The sequence below is a fragment of the Benincasa hispida genome, chromosome 5 (assembly GCF_009727055.1).
Source record: "Benincasa hispida cultivar B227 chromosome 5, ASM972705v1, whole genome shotgun sequence".
NCBI classification, from domain to species: Eukaryota; Viridiplantae; Streptophyta; class Magnoliopsida; order Cucurbitales; family Cucurbitaceae; genus Benincasa; species Benincasa hispida.
This window is the reverse complement of record NC_052353.1, coordinates 28,147,393-28,157,022: the sequence shown is the minus strand read 5'-3', so window position 1 is coordinate 28,157,022 and position 9,630 is coordinate 28,147,393. Positions and strand designations below refer to the sequence as shown.

General features: G+C 33.2%; 1 protein-coding gene across 1 annotated transcript; it reads right to left on the bottom strand.

The window, feature by feature from the left end:
• Positions 1-633: 633 nt before the first annotated feature.
• Positions 634-1,287, bottom strand: LOC120077280. The gene has a single exon (XM_039031170.1). It carries the CDS (start codon positions 1,285-1,287, stop codon positions 634-636), a length of 654 nt encoding a protein of 217 aa, XP_038887098.1.
• Positions 1,288-9,630: the final 8,343 nt, after the last annotated feature.

Sequence of the window (9,630 nt, the reverse complement as noted above, 5' to 3'; positions counted from 1 at the left end):
GCATTTGCAACCCCCTCACAATGATATGAAAGAGTCTTTTGTGCCACAACTCAGCTTCAGTAGGTTCCTCATCCGTTGCTAACAAAGCCGAGTGTGCCATTTGCACATCTTTGATGACATATAGAACATTTACCTTGGTTGCCACCAATACCACTTTGGAATCCTTAATAATTTCAAAGGTGCCTCCTACACCCCTATATTCACATCCTATGGCATTAAACATCCTCAATGAAAGGAGATTCCTCTTTAAAGTTGGAACATGCTTCATGTTCCTTATCAATTTGACTAAACCATCATGCAACTTCAAGGACACAAACCCTATTCCCATAGCTCTGCATGTAATATTATTTCCCATATAGATCCGTCCATCATCCCACTTCTTATAAGTGTAAAACCATCCCTTGGATGGTGTCATGTGGACTGAGCAACCAGAATCTAACATCCAATCTTGAGTCTTCATAGTATTTTGGTCTCGACCTTCTTCAATAGCAGCTAAAGCATCTGAATAAACTAGGGAATTCTCACCTACAAGAATCTCGTTCTGTTTACCCCCCTTGTTCTGTTGGTTCAATTTTCTCTTCAAGGAATAACGGTCCTTTTTCATGTGCCCCATCTTATGATAAAAATGGCAGTTTATTTTGGACTTGTCACCATTGTTCTGTTTGCTCTTCCCATTGTTCTTGTTCTTCCCTTTACAGAACAAGCCTTCACCTCCTGGTTGATCATTTGTAATTCAAGCTCTTTGACTCTTACAGCTGATATAATAGCATCTATGGTAATTCTTTTTCTACTGTACTTTAATGCAGTCTTCACATCTTTGAAAGTCTCTGGTAGTGAATTAAATAGTATGAATGCTTCATTCTCTTCTCCGATATTATCTCCAATCGATCTGAACTCAGAAGATAGCCTCTTGAACTCATTAAGATTGTCTGTGAGGGACTTTGTCGGATCCATCTTATAAGTGAAGAATCTTTCCCTTAAGAAATTTTTGTTGGGAAAATCTTTGTTGAGATATATCTCATTCAACTTATTCCACAGGGCATAGACAGTAGGCTGATCCATAATTTGCCTTAAAACACTGTCTGTAACATTGAGAATGATGGTTCCATATGCATTTGATTCAATAGTCTCTTTTTCTGCCTCAGAAAGTGTTTCAGGGTACTTTGAAGGGTCTGTAATGGCCAAGAGTGCCTTTTGCTGCCCTAGGACTGCTTTAATCTTTGCTTTCCTTAGTTCAAAGTCTATCTTTTCGTCGAATTTCTCAATCTCATATTTGGTAGTTGCCATTCTTGGTCTTCAAGATTGATTACTCTGAATCAAGAATTCAAATCTTGGAGTTGTCTTGAACTTTTCACTGAGCTCTGATACCACTTATTGTCCCAAATGACTATATCTTCACGTTAATAATCACAATATACTTAGTTATAACGGTTGATAACAATTCAAGAGACAGGGGAGATAAAATGTAGATGCTTGAAAAACCTTATGTCGTTTACCAAAAGTCTGCACGATCGTAAAGACGATGCACCAATAACTAAACGATTGGCCAATTAAGTAAACGATAAGAGGAAGCATTAAACGACCACGTAGACGATAGACTAAAGCTAGACGATCATATAGACGACAACTGAGGAGCTAAATGATCGTATAGACAATTGAGCGCGGAGCTAAATGATCGTGTACATGATGCGATAGGAATTACACGATCGTGTAAATGTTACTTTAGCAAAATCTAAATGATCGTAGAGGAAGAAGAAAAGACACAAGAGTTTAAGTGGTTCGACTAAAGGCCTATGTCCAATATGCAAATTGGGAGGTTCTCTTTTATTACTCTTCAAAGTATTACAGAACGAAATGTCTTGCTCTCTTGTTTTCTAATCACTCTTACATTGATCTCTCATTTGATTTCATTTATATATGTGCAGGCGATTCGATCAAGGATGATGAGCTCTAGTGGTTAGAACATTTAACAGAAAAAATCGACAACCGTTCAACTGCTAGCTATACTGTTCTTTCATGATTTCGAGACTTTCTGTAACAACTATAAATATATTACAATGGAAAAGGAAGCGTGTTCATAATGAATTAAATTGGGTGAAAAAGAGCATTTTCTTTGAGCTACCATAGTAGTCAAGTTTTAAGATTCGACACAAACTCAATGTAATGCATATTGAGAAGAATATTTGTGATAATGTATTGGGTACATTATTGAATATTGAAGAAAAATGAAATACTTTGATAAAACACGTAAAGATTTAATGAAGCTAAATATTCGTAAAAAAAACTACAATTTCAACATGTTGGAAAGTAATCGGTGAAGCCACATTCTAGTTACACATTGATAGATTCTGAAGAAAAGAAGTTTTATAGTTTCTTGATAGTTTTGCATCAAACATCTCAAAATGTGTTAGTGTCAAAGATGGAAAGATATATGGACTAAAATGCCACAACTCACATGTGTTATTGCAATGACTTTTACCAGTAGGAGTTCATCAATTTCTACCAGTAGATGTGAGTAGTGCAATTTTTGAATTGGCAAACTTTTTCAAAGAATTGACTACGAAGACATTAAAAGTAGAGACTTTGAATAAACTTACAAGAGTCGATTGTGATAATTCTTTGCAAGCTTAAGGGAAAAATTCCTCTAGTTTTCTTTGATATTATGGTTCTAGCTGTTCATTCACTGAGGGAAGCCAAACTTGTTAGACCTGTCATTTATAGTTTGATATATCCAATTGAGAGGTATGCTTTCTTTAGATTTTTAATTAATCATTAAATTATTTTCATGTGTCAAACAACCTCAAAACATACATATATGTGTAAGAGTTTTAGAACACTTAAACAATATGTAAGAAATAAAGCTCGTCCGGAAGGTTCAATTGCAGAAGCATTTATAGTGAACTAATCATTGACATTTTGTTGAATGTACTTAGATGGTATTGAAACAAAGTTCAATAAGACAGTTCAAAATATTAGACATCTACATATATTTTCACAAAAAGTACGTCCTATTGGTAGTTCATGTATGAAAGAACTATACGGTGATGAATTACAAAAGACTCATTGGTATGTCTTAAGCAATTGTGAAGTATGAGTGAAGGAACTCTTATTCAAGAGTACCCATGAATGGAAGCAAGATCTTTCCAAGCCCATTGTGAAAGAATTAAACGCATTCACAAACATACAAGAATAGTTATTTATGAAAGAAGGAACCTCTCTTAGAGAACATGTTCTGGATATGATTGTCCACTTTAATGTGGCAGAGGTAAATGGTGTTGTCATAGATGAGAAAAGTCAGGTTAGTTTCATCATGGAATCTCTTCCGAATAGTTTCCTACAATTCCAAATGAATGCCATGATGAACAAGATTGAGTACAATCTGACTACTCTCTTCAACGAACTTCTATCATATCAATCTCTTATGAAAAAGAAGGTAAATGAAATGGAAGAAAATGTTGTAACCTCAAATAAGTTCCATAGAAGATCTTCCTCAAGAACTAAGACTGGACCTTCCACTTCTAAGAATAAAAGTATTCAGATGAAGACGAAGGGTAAAGGGAGAGGTAAGGCTCTTGTAACAAACAATGGAAAGAAAAAGGTCGTAGATAAAAAAAAATGTTTCCAATGTAATGAAGATGATCATTGGAAACATAATTGCCCAAAGTACCTAGTAGAGAAGAAGGATGAAAAGGCAAAATAAGGTAAATATGATTTACTAGTTGTTGAAACATGTTTAGTGCAGATTGATAACCCCACCTTGATACTAGATCGAGGGGCACTAACCATTGTTGTTCTTACTTTTAGGAAATTAGTTTCTAGAAGCAGCTTGCAAGTGGCGAGATAACTTTCAAGGTTGGAACATGAGAAGTAGTCTCTGCTAAAATAGTGGGAGACCTGAAGTTGGTTTTCTGAGATAGATATATTTTACTTGAAAATGTCCTTTTTGTTCCTGAAATGAAAAGAAATCTTGTATCTATCTCGTGTCTGCTAAAACAAATGTATAATGTATATTTGATATCAATTAAGTGTTCATTAGAAAAAGAGATATTCATATTTGTTATGCAGAACTTAAAGACAACTCATATATGTTAAAGTCGGCCAAAGAAAAATCTATTTTAATACCAAGATGCTTAAAACAATTGAAACTTAGAATAAAAGGTGGAAAATTTCTTCTAATACCTATATTTGGCACTTAAGACTTGGCTATAATAATCTCAATAGGATTGGGAGATTGGTTAATTATGGACTCCTAAATCAGTTAGAAGACAATTCTCTACCTTCTTGTGAGTCATGTCTTGAGGGTAAAATGACCAAGATATCTTTTACTCGAAAAGGTCTTAGAGCCAAAGAACCTCTAGAACTCGTGCATCCATATCTCTGTGGACCAATGAATTTCAAAACACGAGGAATGTATTATATTTAATTAGTTTCATAGATTTCTATTCTAGGTATGGTTATCTTTACATAACGCGTCATAGGTATGAATCCCTTGAAAAGTTCAAGGAATATAAAGCTGAGGTTGAGAACCTATTAAGTCAAACAATTAAGAAACTTCGATCAGATCGAGGTGGACAGTATATAGATCTAAGATTCTAAGACTATTTGATTGAACATGGAATCCAATCTCGATTATCAGCACCTAGTACACCACAACAAAATGGTGTATCGAAAAGAAGAAACTGTACCCTACTAGACATGATTTGATCAATGATGAGCTATGCTCAGTTGCTTGATTCCTTTCAGGGACATGCAATAGAGACTGCGACTTATATTTTGAATAAAGTTCCCTCTAAAAGTGTTTCTAAAACACCTTATTAGTTATGGAGAGGGCATAATGGTAGTTTATGTCACATTAAGATATGGGGATGCCCTGCACATGTATTAGTACAAAACCCTAAAAAACTGGAATGTTGTTCAAATTGTACCTATTCGTAGGATATCCCAAAGAAACGAAAGGTAGTTTATTTTACAATCCTCATGAAAACAAAGTGTTTATATCAACAAATGATACATTTTTAGAGGAAAACCATATGAGAGGTCATCATTCTCGCAATAAACTACAATTGAGTGAAATTTCCAAAGAAACTGCAGATAAATCAACAAAAGTTATTGATATGGCTGGTCCATCTACAAGAGTTGTTGATGGGACCAATACTTCTAGTCAGTCACATCCATCTCAAGAATTGAGAGTGCCTCAAAGTAGTGGGAGGGTTGTTCATCAGCTTGATCGATACATGGGTTTAATAGAAAATCAAGTCATCATACCTGATGATGGTATTAAAGATCCATTGACCTATAAATAGGCAATGAATGATGTAGACCGAGACCAATGGATCAATATCATGCACCTCAAAATAGAGTCTATGTACAACAATTCAAACTGGGAACTTGTAGATCAACCAAATGATGAACCTTTTGGATGTAAATGAATCTACAAGAGGAAAAGAGACAAAGATGGTAATGTACAGACTTTGAAGGCTCGACTAGTGGCAAATAGTTATACCGAGAAAAATGAGGTAGACTATGACAAAACCTTCTCTCCTGTTGCCATGCTAAAGTCTATTAGAATAATCTTATCCATTGCCACTTTTATGATTATAAAATTTGGAAATGGATGTCAAGAAAACCTTTCTAAATGGTAATCCTGAATCATGTGTCTATATGTCTCAACCATAGGGGTTTATAGATCAGGGAAAAAAGCAAAGGGTTTGTAAGCTTAAACGATTGATTTATGGGTTAAAAAAAGCTTCTCGATCCTAGAATATAAGATTTGATACTACCATAAAATATTTTTTTGGCTTTGAATAGAATGTTGACGAATCTTGTGTCTACAAGAAAATTGTCAACACTACTGTAGCTTTTCTGGTGTTGTATGTAGATAATATCATACTCATTGGGAATGATATAGGATACTTGACTGACGTTAAATAGTGGCTAGCAACCCAACTCTAACTGAAATATTTGGAAGAAGCTCAATATGTTCTTGGAACCAAAATCGTTTTGAATGACGAGAACAAAACATTAGCCTTATCTCAAACATCCTATATTGACAAAATATTGTCTATATACAAGATGCTGAATTCCAACAGAATTTTGTTACCTTTCAGGCATGGAATTCATCTGTCAAAAGATTAATATCATAAGACACCTGAAGAAGTTCAGGATATAAGACAAATTCCCTACGCTTCAGCAGTGGGTAGTCTGATGTATGTCATGTTATGTACATGACCTGACATATGTTATGCTATAGAAATTGTCAGCAAGTACCAGTCCATGGGATGTGATCATTTTACTCCATTAAAAATATATTTAAATATCTAAGGAGAACGAGGGATTATATGCTCATGTATGGTGCTAAGGATCTTATCCTTACAGAATACGCTGACTTTGATTTTCATACTTATAATTATTCGAGGAAATCTACACAAGGATCAGTGTTCACTTTGAATAGAGGAGTAGTACTATGTAAGAGCATCAAGCAAAGTTGTATTGCTGACTCTACCATGGAGGCTGAGTACGTAGTTGCATCTAAAGCAGCAAAGTAAGCTATATGGCTTAAAAAGTCCTTCACAAATCTGGAAGTGGAACCAAATATGCATGTCTCTATCACCCTTTATTGTGATAACAGTGGAGGAGTTGCAAATTCTAAAGAACCCATAAGCCATAAATGCGGGAAGCACATTGAGCAAAAATATCATCTCATCTGAGAGATTGTCTAATGAAGAGATGTTATTTTGAAATAGTTAGCCTTGGAGGACAACATTGTTGATCCGTTTACAAAGGCACTAACGGCTAAAGTGTTTGAAGGGCAGCTAATGAGTCTAGGACTTCGAGTTTTATAAACTACGACAAGTGGGAGAAGACATGGATATATGTTGTATGCCCTAGTTTATTGTATTTATCTTTTTCTCTTAAACTCAACATTATGTATATATTTTCCGACTAGAGTTTTAGTCCAAGTGGAAGTATGTTGAGTTTTATGTCCTAAAGCTCGTGGATTGTAAAAAATAAAACATATTATATATTCTATAAAGTTGTTAACGTTTATTAAATAATGTTGTTATTGAATTAGTGATTTGTAATCCTAAATACAATAAACTAAGAACCATTGGCTATATCATGAATATTGAACATTATGTATAGACATAAAACTAGATCAAGTTGGATTAAATAGCCAAAACATTTTATAGTATAGGGATAAGGTTGGGTACCTTATCTTGGGGAAACTATTGGATGTGACTCACTTTGTATTTGATATAAATGATGTGATTTTGAATCGTTCATGTGGAGACATGTGAGTGAAGGTGTCCTTTGCAATGAGTTTACATAAGTTCAGACCATGAAAAAGTCACTTTTACTTTACAACGTCATTTATTATTAAGACTGACTATTTCAATACGACGATCTAGGTAACTCGATCTAAATTATGAGCTAACAATGAACTTCTGTCTACTTAAGATTATCCTTAGATCTACATGGGTGAGAGTGGGTAAAGTTTGGTGCTCAATAAGCCCCCCATTTCAAGGGTAAGGCTGGGTAGATAGTTGGGGACATAGGGTACGAGATGAAATTCACTCCTACCTGTTTCTAGGGATAGTAGAGAGGTTGTTCCCTTAAGTGTTGAGTCACAAAAGGCCCCACCCCCTCACTGATCTGAGAGGGACTCGGTTTGGTGGTTAGGCAATAGATCAATTGTTCATTAGAGGATTAGCATGACTTAAGGAACAAGAAGTAATTACATGAGTAGAACGGTAATTTTGACCTAGTTGTAATTACGGACAACTTGTGAAGGATTGACTTACTGATCATGGTTATATCAAGTGCACAAATATATATTTATAGTTAGGAGAGTGTAGCTATTGGGCTTTAGTGAAGTGTCCCAGTAGTTAACGAATGTTGGTTAACAAGTTTAAAGAGTTTAGCCGGTTAAACTCAGATCGTTGAGCTAATGATCTATAGGTGCATTATGTCCCCTTGCTATCTCATATCAGGTTAAACCTTAGAGCATTGTGATGAGCGAATTTGAAATGTTTGAATTTGATTAAAGGAATAAGGGTTAGTTATATACGTTGTACTTAAAACAAAAGTCATTTAATTATGAATTAAACAACAAGAAGCACTGGAAATATTTCAATTTCATTTAAATATTGTTTTTCAGAGATGTTGGGATTAAGTGTGAATATATTAATTTAATATTCTATTTTAAATTAATTTAAATTAACTAAAAGGTTTAATTAATTATTATTTAATTAAAATGTTTAATTAAATATTTAAATATTTAGAATTGTTTTATTTAAATTAATTTCATTTTAAAATAATTTTAAATTCAAAGTGGATTTTTTAAACTAAAATTAAAAATTGAATCTAAGAAACTCAATTTAAAATGGTTAGTGGATTTAGATGGATTTTGACTAACCTACTTGCTTGAGCACAATCTAAATCCACATCTTGCCACATGGATTTCACCAAAGAAGTAGGCAAATTTTTTGTAAATTTGTTTTTAATCCCATCATGCGTAACTTTTTCTATAAATGGAAGAAAAGAGGATGACACTTGGGGGCAATTCTATAGTGAAGTAATGCCAAAATTCTCTCTAAAAAATTTTCAACCAAGAACACCTAAATTCTAAAATTCTTTAAAATTGATCACAAATTTGGATCCCACATTTCGTTTTAAGATTAAAAAATAGTAGGGAAGACTCTAGCAATGGCCCACAACGTATTTGTAATCAAAATCATCGAGAGCAAAGGGACAAATTTGAGCTATAAAGGTTGTTATTCTTAAACCCATTGTTTCCCTTTCATGAACAAGCATGCTTAATCCGTGAAATTAGTGTAATTAGAGTTTTTTTTTTAATCCATGAAATTAGTGTAATTAAATTTTTTTTTTTAATCCATGTTTGTAACTCTATCAGTGAACTTCTAGGGAGAATGTGAAAATAAATTGACATATCATATACATTTTTTTTTTCGTCCCACTAAGTGTTTTAAACTTAGGTTTTATTACTTAGATAAATCTTGCTAATAATTTATCTAAGTCATTGTTAAATTTGTCTAATATAACACTTATATTGGATAGTTTAACAATATATGGCCACTATTTATTAAACACTTTATTAAATTTAATTATGTATTACATGCTTATAAACTATATGTCTAATTTATCTTCCAGGTCGATTCCTAGGTAACGTCGTTCTGTTTCCGTCAGCTTAAATACCCAATTCATAGACAAAACATACCTTAAACAAAGGTCCCTTATAGCAAATATTTTATAAATGGTGAATTAATTTTAAACGATTTAAAATTATTAAGATCTATGTTTGTATGCAACTCTTGATTATAGATTTTAATCTATTTCTTTAAACTTATAGCTCTTACAAATTAATGAAATATTAAAACCTATAACATGCATCTAATGAAATTTATGAAACATAACAATTATACTTACTAAATAATCTCATGCTTAATGCATCTCCATTTTCATCATATAATATAACTTTTATGTTAAAGCATGATGCATGGATATGCTTTATGAAACATACAATCATATAATATAACATTTATATTAAATATGATGCATGTGCATGCTTATAATTTTATACAATCATATGATATAACATCTATATTAAAT